At 51.1% G+C, this 16,437-nt stretch overlaps 4 protein-coding genes across 4 annotated transcripts; 1 reads left to right on the top strand and 3 right to left on the bottom strand.

Moving 5' to 3' along the window:
* Window positions 1-55: 55 nt before the first annotated feature.
* On the bottom strand, window positions 56-1,444 carry DCS_06365 (major facilitator superfamily transporter; the record flags this gene model as incomplete). The annotated part of the gene is made up of 1 exon (XM_040803655.1): window positions 56-1,444. One exon carries the CDS (start codon window positions 1,442-1,444, stop codon window positions 56-58), a length of 1,389 nt encoding a protein of 462 aa, XP_040653759.1.
* Window positions 1,445-1,475: 31 nt separating this feature from the next.
* On the bottom strand, window positions 1,476-1,715 carry DCS_06364 (uncharacterized protein; the record flags this gene model as incomplete). The annotated part of the gene is made up of 1 exon (XM_040803654.1): window positions 1,476-1,715. One exon carries the CDS (start codon window positions 1,713-1,715, stop codon window positions 1,476-1,478), a length of 240 nt encoding a protein of 79 aa, XP_040653758.1.
* A 1,901-nt stretch (window positions 1,716-3,616) lies between these two features.
* Window positions 3,617-4,459, top strand: DCS_06363 (alanyl-tRNA synthetase; the record flags this gene model as incomplete). Its single annotated transcript, XM_040803653.1, has 1 exon — window positions 3,617-4,459. One exon carries the CDS (start codon window positions 3,617-3,619, stop codon window positions 4,457-4,459), a length of 843 nt encoding a protein of 280 aa, XP_040653757.1.
* A 326-nt stretch (window positions 4,460-4,785) lies between these two features.
* Window positions 4,786-14,872, bottom strand: DCS_06362 (uncharacterized protein; the record flags this gene model as incomplete). Its single annotated transcript, XM_040803652.1, has 8 exons — window positions 4,786-10,050; window positions 10,115-10,247; window positions 10,304-10,606; window positions 10,675-13,048; window positions 13,107-13,881; window positions 13,984-14,151; window positions 14,216-14,589; window positions 14,650-14,872. 8 exons carry the CDS (start codon window positions 14,870-14,872, stop codon window positions 4,786-4,788), a joined length of 9,615 nt encoding a protein of 3,204 aa, XP_040653756.1.
* Window positions 14,873-16,437: the final 1,565 nt, after the last annotated feature.

Genomic DNA, 16,437 nt, shown 5'->3' with positions numbered 1-16,437 from the left:
GCGGGACAACTTTGACAAAACGCAAACCACCAGAAAGGCAAGCCTTTAAATCCATTCATGCTGGTACAGCCGGTCGCAGAGAGCCATTCGGCCGCGTCGGTTTGAAAAGCTCTCTTGCTAGAAACACCAGACTCACAGCCAGGCCGAGGCTGGCAAGGCCGACGCCCATGTACAGGGCGCCCTTGAAACCGCGAATTTTCTCTTCCACCAACTCGCCCTTTCCGTTCACTTGCACCTCGACGGTGCCCGCGAAGCCGACACCCAAGGCGATGCCGTAGTTGACGACCGTATTGACGAGGCTCGCCCCGATCCCCTGGTGCTCCTTGGATACGTCGTTGGATAGGATCAGTGTCGCGGCCGGAAAGCTCATGTCCATACCAAATGGCATGATGACCATGGAGATGAAGATTTGTCCCCAGTATATCTGATCCGTCGGCGCCAGGGCCGTGATAATGGAGCCTGTGGTGAAAGCGGCCATGGCGAGCGTCATGACAAGCGCTGGCTTCATCTGCCAAGGGCCAAGAAGCTTGCCCGTACAGACGGCGGCGGCGGCCCCGGCAACGGCGACAGGGCAGAACCAGACAGTCGTGATCAGTGGTGACAGTTGATGGATTTCTTGCATGATCTGAACGAGGTACAGAGTCCAGACTCCAAATGTGGCCCATCCACAGCCTACAGTTGCCAAGACAAAAGCGACGTCTGCGTTGATGGCATCGAAGGGAAGCAGTGGCATCGGGCTCCACCTCATCTCGATAACGAGAAACAGAGCAAACAGGACGATGCCAAGAACGAGGGGAGCGAGAACGGTTGGCGTTCCCCAGTCGTCAATCGGTGCCTGAGTCCACGCAAAGTTGAAGAGAACGAGGGAAACAACACCGACAAATGCGCCGGGCAGATCCAACAAAGTGATCCAAGACGCCCAATCTTGCCGAGGGCTCGACGTTTTCGGCAGTGAAGGGATCGCAACGTTACCAGCTCCGGCCAGCAAGGCAAGCCAGATGGACATCGCCCATAGCGCCCACGGCCACCAGGCCAGGGTCAGTAGTGAGGCAAAGATGCCGCCGAAAATGGCACCGATGGGAGCGACGGCACCGAAGAAGGCAAAGACCATCGCTTTCCGGTGACCTGGCGGATACGCTGTGCCAAGGATGGCGAGCGCGTTGGGGAGACAGATTGCTGGGCCAATGCCCTGGAGAACGCGAGAGAAGACGGCGAGCTTGTAGTTCGAGTACACGCTCAGGCCGGCGACGAGGGACCAGAGAGAAAACCAGGAGAAGCCGGTGAGAAGCATCCTCTTGTGGCCGAAAACGTCGCCAAGTCGGCCGGAGAAGAGGATAAAGGTTCCAACGGTCAGGGAGTAGCCGGCGACGAGCCAGGCAAGTTGTGGCGGACTCGTAACGTGAAAGCTTCTTCCGACGGTGCGCAAGAGTACCAATGTGCCCATGAAAGATGCCTCTATTGGAAAGAAAGTCCCGTTAGTTGCCGGTTCGGCGCGCAATGGGGGCAATGCAGTCAGTCAACTTGCGCGTGCAGAACTGTGCCATGCAGACAACGGTAACGAACAACGCTTCCCGTGGAAGTGAGAGCGACTCCGAGACCCATTTGACCTTTCCCTTTTGTCCATCTTCTCCGTCGGCGCCATTTCCATCTCGAACTTGCCGCCTGTCTCTCAGAGGCGAAGTCTGCTGAATGCCCGTTTCCTTGTCCGAGTCCATGATGAGGCTGGTTCTGTCCACTGACCTTAAGGACTTTTCGAGCGTCGATTCATGCCTTCTCACTGACGAAATTAATGAGAATGACGCACTATCCCTGGGAAGTGGGCGGTAAGGGTATTTCAATGCACATGGTTTCCTCCCACATTTACTCTTTTGTTTACGCTGTTTTACGAATCATGGCGCATGCTGAATTCATAAGCATTTATAATGAATAATAGTGGACAAACTAACTGTTAGCTTTGCACTAAAACAATTATCAGGGCGACGTCATTAACCTCTGGCGGGAATTCTTCCCAGCACTTGCTTCTCATTTCTGTCGCATCATTGGAAGTCTTATTCTCGTGGCCGAATCATGGTGCAGATTGTCCCATCCCTGTGACTAAATAATTCCTCTTTTTTTCATAGATCGAGAGCAGAAATAATTGCCCGCAAGAGAGGAATCGTTCAGGAGCATGTAACCAATTTGAACGAGAACATGACTCTACTCATCCTGGATTCGCTGGCGCGGACGCATGAAACATCACACTAATATCGGGCCGCCGAGTGGGATACAAGCCAACAAGCCGGCTTCGGGCCATATGCTGGATTGTCGCAGAAGGAGATGTTCGAATAGGCAGGCAGGCCACAGGTTGCTGAGGCTTGGACTAGGCGGCATCTCATCCAATTTCAAAGCACATACATCTACTAAGCCTGTAAACAATACCTCTATGTGAGGTTGCCCAGACTGCGAGCCAAGTTTGCGTTGCTACCACAAATTTGGCCGGAATTGAGGATCTTTGTGCAGCATCTCCTGTCAAGCATGGATGCCGTCCGTCGGAGTCGTGGACAGGGGTTCGTTGGCTGGTGGGATCATGGGCTGCTTGGAGGCTCGTGGAACATGTCAACCTCCCGCAGGACGGTGCTTGTCGGAAAATGCGCTGTTAATTAGACAGCCTCTCGCATTTGATTGCATACAAGTACATCATTACAATATTCAGCACCGAGGAACGAGGCCTCCCAGCCCGTTCGGATTCGGAAAAATCCATAACACTCACGGATTCAGAGGGATTTTTGTGACGGAAATCCATTTCCGACATTATGCTGTGCGTGTCTCAATGGCTTCGGGGACCACGGCACGGCGCCCAAGGTCACAGTTGTCTCGTGAGCATGCGAATAGAACGAAACCTACGACCCATGCTGGGTTGGCGACAACATAATTTACCTTTGGAATTATTTCCCTGCTTAAAAATTCTCCGCCTCCAGGGTTTGGTAGAACCCGCCTCCGAATTTGTGCGTCGATTTTCAGTTGCATGCCCTGCCAGAAATCACTTGGATTATCGACGCTGAAAGGCACCACCGCAAGGCACTTTCACAAGTACAGAGTCAATTCCTCCGCATTCAGGAAGCGAAATTTTGTAATTGAATTCTATTTCATTCCGCTATCGGGATGCAAAGGTTGTGGTTTCGAAGCCGGACCTTCACATCGTACCATAAACCCAACATCGAGCGGTTTGCTTCCTGTGTCAGTGATTCAGAAGAAAATTAGTCGTACGGCTTTCAAGACATAGAAACTCGATATTTTAAGTGTGAAACAAGGAGTGACATCATTTAATATATCGTTTAATGTAGCGAAGTTGATGCTTGTGTGCTGACGTGGACTGCTTCCGGAACTCAAACGAAGAAGATGGAATCATCACGTACTGTAAGCCAAGCCGTGCTGAAGCAAGGGTGTGTGACCCACATAAGATGACAGCGAAGTGACATACTCGTGTGCAATTAATTACGGTGTCCTCCGATTACGGCGTGATCCCCAGCATTCTACAATGCCCCCCCTACTTTGCATGTTTAGATCAATAGCAAGAAGCTTCGCGCCATATCGCGTCTTCATTCGACATATCGGTCACATATCAAACGACAAAGTCATGGCTGTCCCGGCTCGGACCTACCTCGCCTTTCATCATGCGGCAAAACTGTTGCGGCTCAAAACGACGGTGCTGTCCATCTGTCCATTCTCGGCGCTCGAAGAAGCCAATCGAGCGCTCTTTAAGCAGGCCAATGCGGACGAAGATCATGTTGTCGTGACCAGAGAGACCATCTTCCACCCTCAAGGTGGTGGCCAGCCATCAGACGAAGGGACAATGGCAGCAATCGACAGCAAAGTTGACGGCCATGACCCTCTTTTCCAAGTCAGGGCGGCGCGGATGGATGCCGTACACGATGGCCAGGTGTTGCATCTAGGCCGCTTCGCTGCTGGCTCCGGACCGACGATGATGCAGCCTGGTGCTATCGTCGAGCAGCTAGTCGACGAAGAGAAGCGGCTTCTTTACTCTCGTTTGCACACCGCAGGCCACGTCCTTGGCTCCGCCGTGCGAAGCCTACTCGAGGACGAGATCCCGGGCTTCGACGAGCTCAAAGCGTCTCATTCTCCTGACAGCGCATCGTGCGAGTTTCGTGGCAGCATCGAAGGCAAGTGGAAGGAGCCAATTCAGAGTCGGGTTGACGAGTACCTTGCCCGCGCCATGCCGGTTGAGATTGACTTTTGGACCGAGGAAGACTTTCGAAACGCTGGTCTTGAGCGACTGATTCCAGATCGCAGACTTTTGCCGCCTGGAGAGAACCGCTTCCGCGTTGTCCGTATCGTCGGCGCCGAAGTGTACCCCTGCGGGGGAACACACGTTGACACAACTGACAAGTGCGGTCCGACAATCGTAAAGAAGATTTCGAGGACAAAGGGCACAAGCCGAGTGAGCTATACTGTTTCCTAGCATGAAATCTCGCGTCGCCTATCGTTGGCAGATTCACAGACAGCGATCGCTTCAAATATCATCACATAGGTGAGATGAGAGAGTAAAGTTTCTTGAGCGTTATTCACTACCTGCTTTTGTTGTCTACATTCTAGTTGAATGAATTTTTCTAGGACAGTTTTACAGCTGCCAAGAGCCGTTCACTTGGTTTCATTCGAAACGTCATTATCAATTCTTGTTTCCAACGCCTACAAAAAATACAAGATGGAACTTCTCACGACTCCAAAAAAAACCATTCTATGATAAATAAAACGCACCATTGTAGTTGTTAAACACACAAGCCCACCTTATGCAACTGCACCCGCATGTGAGCGACGTAGGACATCACCCTTAACTTGCGTGGGCTCCTGAGACTGCTGTTGTATGAATCCAAGACGCCTTAGGTAGCGCACGTTTGCCTTAATCGCCAATGGGAGCTCAGACCCTTCCTCTGCCGGAGAGCACGTCTTGACAGTGTATCCAAGACCGCCAAGGAAATGTTGAACGGGCCAGAGAACGTGACGTTCACCAGCTTTTTGCATTTGCTCCTCGGCGGATCGTATCCAAGACTCCCATGGTACTGGCTTGCAAGAAATATCCAGTTCCGAATTTACAAGCCCCCAAAACTGGCTGGTCGGCAAACCCAGTGACAGATCCACAAACGCCTCCCCTTCTTGGACAATGAGTTGGCGTGTGATTTTCTGACTGAGCGTGCTCGAGTCTGACACGTACAACCAGCTGTTGTTGGATTCCTCTGGGTATATTTTCATGGCTGCGGCCGCTGCCGTTATTCGCCAGAGGAAGTCGTCAAGGTTAGCTACTCCCTCTTTGGCGGTACCTATAATTAACCCGGGCTTGACGACTGAGAATCGGTTTTGCTGCTGTTTAGTGCTCGCTGAAAGCCTTGACGCAATCTCTGAGATGACGGCTTCAGAAACGTACTTTGTCTGAGCGTATCCGTTTGTACCTGCCAACTTCTTGCTGGTTTTGGCTCTATCGTCTTGCGGATCTGTCTTGATGCCTCCAGATATGTACACCAGTCTCGGCTTGGCAGGAGAGGCTATGGCCAACTTCAGCAGAGAGATCGTGGAGTCAACGTTTGGCGCTTGAAGCTTTTCGTAGTCATCGTTCCAGTTGACAACTGCGCCGTTATGAATTATAGCATCAATATTGCCGTCACCAGCCTGTCCAGCCAGTCGATTCCAGTATATGCCATCAAGGCCGAGTTGCTTCGCGCCAAGATCTCCAGTCCAAATCTCCAACTTCTCCTCATATGCATCATTCCACCATTTCGCGATGACAGCTGTTCGCTTGATTCGTTGCAATCCTTGAAGAGTCGATGTTGCCCTGACGAGGACCGCCACTGTACGGATCTGTTTCTTCTGAAGCAACTGCCGAAGAATCTCTGTCCCAAGGAAACCTGTCGCTCCCGTCAAGAAAACGGTTGCGTTCTCGGACAGAGTGGCGACTGCCCCAATCCGTGCCAAATTTGCTTCTGCCGCCCATGCCTCATCTGTGATAGCCAACAGCTTCGACATGACGTCGATCTGAGGCATCTCTGATGGCGAGGCTATGGATGATGAGCTTTGGACGATTGCGGCAATGCGACTGACGGTTGTTTTTCGACCAATCAGCGTCGAAATACTTATGCTGATGCCTAACTGCTTCTTCATGAGCTTCATCAGCGTGATGATGCGGATTGAGTCACCGCCGAGCTGATAAAAGTCGTCGTCGACACTGATGGACTCGGTCGGGATGCCTAGCACTTGTGCCCATATCTTGCGGAGCCTTGCTTCGAGATCGTTCGAACAATCTCGGAATAATGAGCCTCGAGATGCAGAATAGGGAAGAAGATCTTGCGCCGCAAGAGACTCGGCTAGCTGGCGCAGGGCAGCACGATCAATTTCCCCAGCGGCTGACTTTGGTAAGCGGGAGACTGGGATGCAGTACGACGGTACCATGTAGCTGGGGATGCGCTCCGAAATGCGTTGCTCTAGGTCCTTGAGAAAGACCTGGCGTGGCCCAGTGTTGGGAAGAATTGATGTTGCTTGCGTTGAAGTTTCATCTTCGGTTAGGTTGATGAACACGGCAAGGAACTCGACCTCTTGCAGCTGAAGGACCTCTGCCGCCAAGTTGCTGATTTGTCCTTGGCCGAGTTCCCGAACACGGTACTCTACGTCTCCCAAGTCGAAACGTTGACCGCAAATCTTGCGCTGGGTAGCCTTTCTGGAGACATACTCAAGCTCACCATCCGAATTGTATTGCACCAAATCTCCTGTTCTGTAGAATTTAGCGGTCCTAGAAATCTGTTGTGGCGGCAGAAAGTCGACTGCATCGGTGAATGAATGGGTTGTTCCTTCATCATCATTCAGATAACCCCGTGCCAAGCCAGGCCCTTGAATAACCAGTTCTCCAACACATCCAATAGGTGCCAGACGACTAGGATGTAATATATCGGCTATCCAAGCAAGGGAATTGGCACCACGTCCAATTATGGACGTGCTTTCTTCAGGAGAGCTGAAGGCATGCATCGTAGCGACGTTGCATGCTTCTGGAGGGCCGTATATTCTGATCAGAGAAACTCTGTCAGCCCAGACATCCACGATGTCCTTTGTTAGTTTCATTCCTACAACAAGAATTTGGGTGAGAGTAGGTGTTTGCCCCGGAATCAATGTCTCAAGAACTGTCGGAGTAAGCACAGCAGTGTTGACACGAGCTTGCGTTATGAACGCAGCCAGATTTTGCAGCTGGTCATCTTCAGAGGGTACACAAATGGTACCTCCGCACGCCAAAGTCCCAAGAATTTCGCCGATACATGTGTCAGAAGTATAATTCGAGAACTGTAGGTGGCGAGTTGTCGTTCCGATGTTTAGCTTCTTTTGCAGCGCCAAGAAACTCGATGATGCCGCAGAGTGCTCAATGACGACTCCACGGTGCTTGCCAGTTGATTTAGAAGGGAATAAAACGTAAGCAGCACTGTTCTTTGTGCACTGAGGTAGTTTCTGTGGTTCGATTGAGGATGTGCTGGTGAGGAAGGGTGACGAGGAAGACAAGACAATGACATTGAATGCGTCGGACTGGAATAGCGGCGAAGTTTGAGGAGATGCTAGCACAGTGCGAGCAGAAACCTGCGCCATGAGTTTGCTCCGGTATCGAACGGGGTATGAAGGGTCGAGAGGCATAAATGCGGCACCGGCCTTCAAGATTCCAAGCATTGCCACGATTTCCCAGGCAGATTTTTCGAAACAGAAAGGCACAGTCTCACCTTGTACTCCAGCTCGGACAAGCTCATGTGCAAGACGAGTGGAATGCTGGTCAAGATCGCCATATGTAAAGGAAACGTCTTTGGTGTAAATGGCCTCGCGTGATGAGGCTTTTTGCGACTCCTGCGAAATTACATCGTGGAGACAGGCATCTGCAGAATCAGGGTCTTCCATCATATTGAAGTCGGTAGCCTGCTGGAGATCCCAAGAACCTGCAACGGACAAGTCGCCCAGGAGCATCGTCTTGTCGTCAGAAGAATCGGCGCACATCAAAAGTTGCGCTGTGACGTGCTCCATATGATGGCCCAAAGCAACAATCCGAGCTTCAGATACAACATCGACCTTGTGAGTAACTTCAAAGCTGATGTGCGACTCGAACACCTTAGCTTGGGCCACGAGGGGGTACGTGAAGTAGCTTTCGAGGATCTCGTTGGCATCATATTCATCGTCATCGGTCTGAACAAAAACTTCGCTGCAGTCTCCGTCAAAAGAGGACATCTGTTCCATTGGTTGAACAGCAATCAGGTTAGAGAGCTCACATGCTTTCTTGGCGTCGTCGCTGACTTTGGCGATGTTTTGCAGCCCAAACTGTTCAAATGGAACCATATTCAACGCTTGAGCCTGGACATCGTGGAGGAAGTTGGCAACGGTTTGCTCTTTATCCAGACGAACTCTGACTGGGACGGTGGCGATCATGGGACCGGTGACAGACTCCACGTCCACAACTGGGGCCTGTCGTCCCGAAACAACAGTGCCAAAGCAAATGTCGTCAGATTCGTTGTAGCGTGCCAGAACAATGGCCCATGCGGCCCGGATAATTGTGGCTTTCGTAATAGAGCTCTGAGACCTCTGTTGGAGCTGTAATATCTGCGTAGTTGTCTTCGTATCTTGCCCAATCTTTGCCTCATCTTCAACGAATGGGAAAATTGATCTTTGAGCTCCTGAAAGCTGTTCCTTCCAGTACGCCTTGGACTCTTCGGCCTTGAGTTTCATGGTATAATCAACAAACGCAGAAAACGGACGAATGCTCGGTATTCTTGACCTTTCATACGCACTCGTGAAAATTTTGATAATGTTTTGCATGGTCCAGCCGTCAAATACTGCGTGATGGGCCGTCCACACAAAATACCGTTTGGGATTGCTTCCCTCGTCTTCAAGAAGCGTGTAACGAGAGAGGGGTGTACCGTAGCCCATGACAAGTTTGTGATCAGATTTCAGGAATGCTTTAGGGTTAGCAGTTCGAACGGACCTCCAGAGCACATCCTCGGTGACCTCGGCCTGAATATGCTGATCCCCAACAAGCACAATTCTAGTCCGAAGATTGGCGCATTTCTTGACTGTCATTTCCCAGGCAGCTTTGAAGCGAGAAACATCGACGTGACTAGCCAGGCGGAAGACATTTCTCAAGATGTATGAGCCAGGTCGAGTAACCGAAAGAGCCATCAGCCCTTCCTGTAATGTTGTACAAGGGTATGCGTCCTCGATGGTTTGCTCGGGCCACAATCCGCACTGGTCACGAATTTCGTTCATCACCTCGTCCACCTCGTTGTTTGAGATCAAACTGAATGGCCTGACAATCCCTGACATTTCGTCTTTCACGACCTTGGCATGTGCAGCCATCTCCGAAAGCTGAGGGTGCTGGAAAACCATGGCGACTGTGAGGCCAATGTTATGCCGACGAGCCACGGAAACCAGTCGGAGGGCAGAAATGGAGTCACCTCCAATTTGCAGGAAGCTATCAGAAGAGCTGATGCTCGTGTCTGGCTTTACAAGTACCGAGGCCCATAGCTTTTTCAGTTCCATCTCGACGTCGGATTTCTGCTGTTTGTTCTCATCACTTTGCGTCCGAGAATGTTGAATCTGCTCGGCCTTGTCAATCTTCACTTCGTTGACATGTCGCTCTTTGAGTGAGATAGGCTTCGTCGCAGGTGCTGGATGATCATTCGAGTTGTCGGAAGCGAATGTAACTTGTGAAGCAGCTGTGTGATTCACTGGGATGGGTGCCTTTTTCAACCGCGGTGCCGCGAGGATCCTGTGATTGAAGCTTGATTCAGAAAGAACCTTCGTGGATCGTTTCAGTAGATGCTCTCTTGGAAAGCCCAAGACAATGTGGCAGTTGACGCCTCCCCAACCTAATGCTGAAACCGCAAGGAGATTGCCGGGGTGAAGGCGCATTCGGCGACGTGCAAAATCGATCGGCAAGGTATCGTCAATGGCCGGATGAACCTCATCGAGGCCTTTAATGGCAGGGACAAGCCCATTCTGCATGGATTTGCAAAGCTTAATCAGTGAGACCAACCCTGACGATTGCTGTGTCGTATGTATTAGTAAAATCTCCTTGTGAACCCTTGTGAACCCTGGGTTGAGGTTTTACCTGTGTGTTGCCAATGTTTCCCTTCGCCGTGCCTACTGCGATCCGAGTCCCATCTAGCTTCAGCTCCTTCATGGCAAGACCGAGACCCTCCAGCTCCAGGGCATCGCCAACGACTGTTCCGCTTCCATGTATTCTGTGTGCTTCGGTCAGTACAAAATCGAATTTCTATCGGAGGAATCCGAGACTTACTCCGCATATTGAAGGCCTTGCGACGGAACTTTGGCATCCCTCCATGCTGCCTTGATGACTTCGGCCTGCCCTCGTGCGGAGGGAACCTGGAATCCAGCCTTGTCAATGGCGCCATCGGACCCAGATGCTGCCGCCATGACGTTGGCATATGAAACTGTCGAGGCCTCCGTGGCAGCTGTGTACCCCCTCAATACAACAGCTGTGACTGCATCCGACGGCACCTGGCCGTCAGCTCTACTATCGAATGGGTTACATTCTCCTCTAGTCGACAAAATGTGTCCTTTTCGAGTGAGATAACCCCCCCTATGTTATCGTTAGACTGTTCTGCGCAGGATAAATCCAGAAAGGAAGTAATCAGTGAAGAGACCTACTCGTAAAGCTGGATAGAAACCCCACCGACAATAGCAACATTACATCGACCCAGCCGAATGGCATCGTACGCCATGGCAAACGCAACAGTACTGCTGGCACAGCTTGTTTGAACAGTGGCGTTTGGACCACTCAAGTTGAGATGATACGCTGCCCGAGCTGAGATGGACGGTGTCATTGAGCTTTTCGTCTGCAAAAGAAATGGATCTTTGATGACTGATTTCGTATGAAGGTGATAGCTGTCGCTTGCCGCGCCGATGAACAACCCCACGCATTCGCGTCTCAAGTCTGCTGCCTCCATGCCCGCATCCGCAAGAGCTTCATGAGCCACTTCCATGAATATGCGATGCTGGGGGTCCATATCAGTGGCATCTTCTTTGGACAGCTTCCAGAAATCATTATCAAAGCGCTCGATGTTGTCAAGCACCCCTGCCCTAGGAACCCAGATAGCCTCTGGTATAGCCTCAGGTTCGGTTCTCTTCTTAAAGTCCGTAATGCCAGAGTATCCATCCATTAATTTGTCATAGAACTCGTTTGCATTCGCAGCCTTGGGGAATCGACCAGCGAGCCCTACTATGGCAACCCCTGAGTGGTGATTGGTGTCTATTTCCACTAGCGGTGGTGTTAATATCGCTGGCGAGGTGGCGCCGGTAACGATGCCCGGCGATGCCACGGTTGAAACCCTAAGTGACGAATGCGTGCTGCTTCCTGGCGCAGTTTCGAAAGGAGTGACAACCTCACTCCTACCGCCACTGTTTCCTTGAAGCAGCAGCGTCTGCGAATGTATGGTGCTGTGTTGGAAAAGATCCACCAACCTCACTGAAATTGTGGGAAAAGCAGCCTTGAGTCCTTCATGGAGCTTGGGCATAAGCAAGCTATGGCCGCCAACGTCGAAGAAGTTGACATCTTTTGGCAAAGAATTGGACGCGCCCAAGACTTGCTGCCAAATTCTCTGGACCATTTCCTCCGTCGTTTCCTGAATCGACGCCCGAGATGTATACCCCTTTCTCTCCGATGCATGATCGTCTGGAAACAGGGAGGCGCCCAAGTCGTGCTCCTCGGTCAGCTTCGACAGGTTCATCCGGACCTTTTTGTGATCAATCTTTCCGGTAGTACTCTTTGGAAGGGTGGGGAGAGGGTAAAATCTTGACGGAACTTTGTAGCCTGGTAGTGAATTCCGCAGCAACGTCCTCAGCTCGCTCGGCGAGATTGTCGCGGGAGAGACAAACGCAATCATCTCGAGGCCGTTTTCTGATTTTTGTACCGAAGCCTCGTGACAGCCGATACCAGCTTCCAGAATGGCATTTTCAATCTCTTCCGGAGCGATTCGGAAACCCCGGATTTTCAACTCTCGATCGATGCGTCCCAAAACCACCAGCGAGCCATCGTCTAGAAACATGCCGCGGTCCCCTGTGCGATACATGCGTATACCGGAGGAGTGGACGGCAAAGTTCCGAGCCGTGATGGTAGGGTTCTCGCAGTATCCCCTTGCTACCTGCGCACCGGAGATGCAGATCTCGCCCACTCCCTGTTCGAGGATGGGACCGAAGCCTTCATCACAGATATGAATACCAGTTCCTCGGTTGGGGATACCGGCGGAAACGAACTTGGAAAGAGGTGTGGCCTTTTCCATCAGGTTGTACGTCACGGCCACAGCTGCCTCGGTCGGACCGTAGACATTGATCAGATCAACACGAGAATGCCACTTTGCGAATGTCTCTCGTGACGGTGCCTCGCCTCCGACCGAGATGTATCTCAGGGTCGGCACCTTTCTTGACACGGGTAAGGTTTCCAATGCTGTCGGGGTGATCTGCAAGAATGAAATCTTGTTCTCGTCTATCACGTCCGCAAGGTAGTCGCCCACCAAACGTTCGGGATATTGAGCAAAGCACAGCGAGCCGCCTGTACACAACGCTGTCGCCCATTCGAGAATCGACGCATCGAATGTAAAGGCAGCCAACTGCAGGATACGACTTCCGAATCCACATCTCGCGGCGCTGATGCTTGACTGGATGAATGCCGCGATGTTTTGGTGCTCCACCATGACGCCCTTGGGCTCTCCCGTGGATCCAGAGGTGTATATCATGTAAGCAAGGTCGTCACCAGCAGTGTTATTACTGGTTATCTTCGTGTTGACCTCGGAAGTTCCTTCTTGGAAGGAAGAATAAACGTCTCGAAGGAAAGCATCATCCACCACCAGACTTGGCTTGAAGTTGCGCACGATAATGGCCTTTTGTTTCTCAGCAAGGGTTGGATCCATGTAGGCGAAAGCCGATCCGCATTTGAACACGGCAAAAATCCATTCAATGACCTGAAAACCGCGTCGAACATTGATGAGGACTCTGCCTCGAGCAGGAACGCCGTTCACGATGAGACCTGAGAGACAATGATGGTTAGCCATCGTGCTGTGCGGAGACTTGAAATTGCAACGCACATTTTGCCTTTGACTCCGCAGAAATGTCCAATGCTCCATATGTCATGGAAGTTTTCATTTCTTTCGAATACAGGGCCATGCTGTTCGGGCTCGTGTCGGCATGAGCTTGAATCCAGTGATGAACGTGCTTCATTGGGTTTCCTTGCGGTGATTGCACGGCGGCTGGCAAGGAGGCGTATGTAGGTATCCATTCAAGCATTTCAGATAGCAGGGCATCCGGTCTTCTGCTGATTGTAACGAGATTCCTCAGTAATAGCTTCATCGAGTTCAGCTGTGTGCTGGAGACAAATGCGGGGTCATATATGACACCAAGCTTGACTCCAGCTAGATGATGCTCAAAGTAGAACAATACATCCCACGACCCTTCGAGCGGATAGAGATGGCAATTATCGTTTGCAAGTTTTGGAGGGCAGGTAATGGCAATGCGCGGTGGCTGATAGTCGAGGTTGAGCGTTTTGGCCAATGGTACAATTTCCATATCGGAAAGGAGCTCCGACTTCTTCACCATGCTAATGTTTTTGGAAACTAATGCCACCAGGGTCTTGAAGGTTCCGGTTTGTTTCTGCGCCTCCCACAGCGGGAATTTGACCGGCAGACTGTTGGCAAATTGGCCAACGCACGCGTGCATCCCTTCTGGGCGGCCCCGGAACCCGACAGAAAGAACTTCGTCCATGCCGAACTGTGGTCTCGTCTGATCTATCACCAAGAGCGCAAGAACTGATGATACAACTCGAAACCATGTTGTGGAATATTGTTGTCCCCAAGCCGTGAGCTCCTAAACAGACTGTTAGTCCTCCATCATTACGAGGATGGTATACAAGGGTTGTCTTCTACGAGATCATGCATCCTAATGCTGGGTATGCTACGCAGAACTCACATCTATAGTAAAGTCGTGCATCGTGTAGATTGCACGATACGCACTGTTCTCTGGCGTCATCTTGTGTGCCGCGGTCGTTCTTGGCCACTGCGAGTTGTTCTTGGTCCGAACTTGATCGATCACCGATTTGCAGCTATCCAAATAACTCTGTGAACCCAACCATTGTTGCTGTTGCCCATGTTAGCTAATTCGTCGAATGAACTACATTTCTCCTTCTCTGTTCTCTGCCTACCTCGATGAGATTCATACTGCTGAATGACGGCGGCGGAGGAAGTTGTGCACCATCGTCGTTCAACATAACGACGAACTCCTTGGACAGCACGGACAGCGCATGCCCATCCACAACAATATGGTGTCCGACGAGGAAAACACGCAATGCCGTCGGGCATTGAATGACTGTCCAGCGAACGGGTGGGTCAACCTCCAACGAAAAGGGGCGTCGGAGAAGTCGACTGAGGGACTGTTCAGAGATCGTATTGTTCCGGCACACCATGTGGATGTCCGGATCAACAATGCCGGTATTCCATTCTGTCAAGTGTGGAGCGCCGTCTATTGATGTTATGGTAGAACGCAGTATGGCGTGGCGCTCGGTGAGTGCGTAGATGGCTGGTTCACATATTGTCAGCACGTCACCGCTCTCCGTGGCTCATGTCAAGTAATTCAGACCTTGTAGAACCTGGCGAACACAAGGGGCACCCTTTGTTGCGTCTGATATCTCCCATTCCAGGGTGACATTGTACTTGGTACTCGAAGCATCTTTCTGATACTCTAGCCATATGCTCTCCTGACTCTTGGTCAAAGGATATGCAGTTTCAGGGCTTCCCTCCTCTCGGGTCAAAGCTAACCCCTGCGGGTTGCCTTGGAGGGGCGGGCCAGAAAGCAGGTGCATTTTTTGAAATGAATAAAGGAAAATGAAATCATGTACAAGGCGAGGGGCCCTCCAGAGATTGTCGAAAGGAAAGGATAGGCAAGCCGATGAGGCGGAACCTTCAAGTCTGGAGAATATATACCAACTTGCACCCTCGCTCTCAGCAGATGGATGGCGAGGTGACCTTTAAAACAAAACCCTGTGAAACATTTGGAACACGAGGCGCATCTTCACCTCGCTCCACATGGCAGAAAGTATCACGATTGGGACTTCGAGATTTTCATGCAACCCTTAAACAAAGTCGTATTCGTGTACTCTCCAACATCCTAAAACGGGACGGGACCGGAAGGCTTTCGGCGGCTGGTGGTACTTCTGTTTGGCAGCTACTTCCGCAGAATCCTCATTTCTCTCTTGCATTGGCAAACCGTTTGGCGTCTGACATGCATTTGGGTGCGGAACTGGCCGGGAAATCGTTTACTAGTCATCGGGATCACGGATTGCGAGCCATCCGGACATCCACTTTTCTTCGGGCCATCGGCATCACAGAAAGTAAAGTGACATAATCTTACCAGTTGTAGAATGTATCCTTGGGAGAAGACGTCGTATCCTACCGCAGACTTCGTCAATGGCAAGAGGTGAAGGCCGACACGTGGGTGCCGGCACGGCTCTCGCGGAACTTTCACCGACGAATTCAGCCCGGCATGAATGGATGTCACTGCAACAGGTCACTCATACTCTTTTCAAAAAACAACAAAAGGTGGGGGGGGGAGTGTCTAGGACTTGCAGCATCATGTACAGGTACTTACGTGCAACTGTTCTAGGTTGGGGACTGTGTACGAGTACGAGTAAGTACGAGCACAACAGACTTACATGAAGACTGCTCAGGCCCTTCCATGTCAGCGATACTCGTCCGGAGTGAATTGCTAAATATTGCCCGAATGAAACGACGCATGATATCACCCGCGAAGTGTAAGTACAGTAATTACGACCGACAAGCCGAATCGATCCACCAACTTGCTCAACCATGGGCCAGGGGCTATAACAACGCAAGTCAAATTCGGCAACGCTGCCGCGAATATCCGCTTTGCGGATGTTTGTTGCCGTAAGGAACAAGCTGCCCCACATGATCCCGATTTGCTGGCGATTCATAAGTACTTATAATGCGAAGCGCATGTAATAATTCGGTTGTGCATGTGCTTACCATGTACATGTATTTGCAGTATTACTTGCACACTAAATGTACTTTCATAGTATCTTCTTATACACATCATAGCATCGACTTTGAAATGCACAAGCTGGACATGTTGACACGTTCGGGTAGGTTAAGTAATGTAGGTTCCAAATTTTGTGCTCGGGAACTTTCACGACGCTAGCATCACTTTCAGTGCTCAAGCTTGGAGCTATCTGCACATCATCGACGTGAACTCTTGCGTTAATCACATCAAGGGATGGATGGGCTTCACTACTCGAATACGACCTTGCTTAGCTTGTGCAAATTGGCGATGTCACTGAGTTTCCCCGTAACTCCACTCCGCCAAGGTTGAGGAGTAAGGGGAGGTTGGGGGACTGACATGTGTTATGCAGGT

Source organism: Drechmeria coniospora, chromosome 03, assembly GCF_001625195.1.
Source record: "Drechmeria coniospora strain ARSEF 6962 chromosome 03, whole genome shotgun sequence".
NCBI lineage: Eukaryota > Fungi > Ascomycota > Sordariomycetes > Hypocreales > Ophiocordycipitaceae > Drechmeria > Drechmeria coniospora.
The sequence above is the reverse complement of the archived record's forward strand: the minus strand, read 5'-3'. Positions and strand labels throughout refer to the sequence as shown.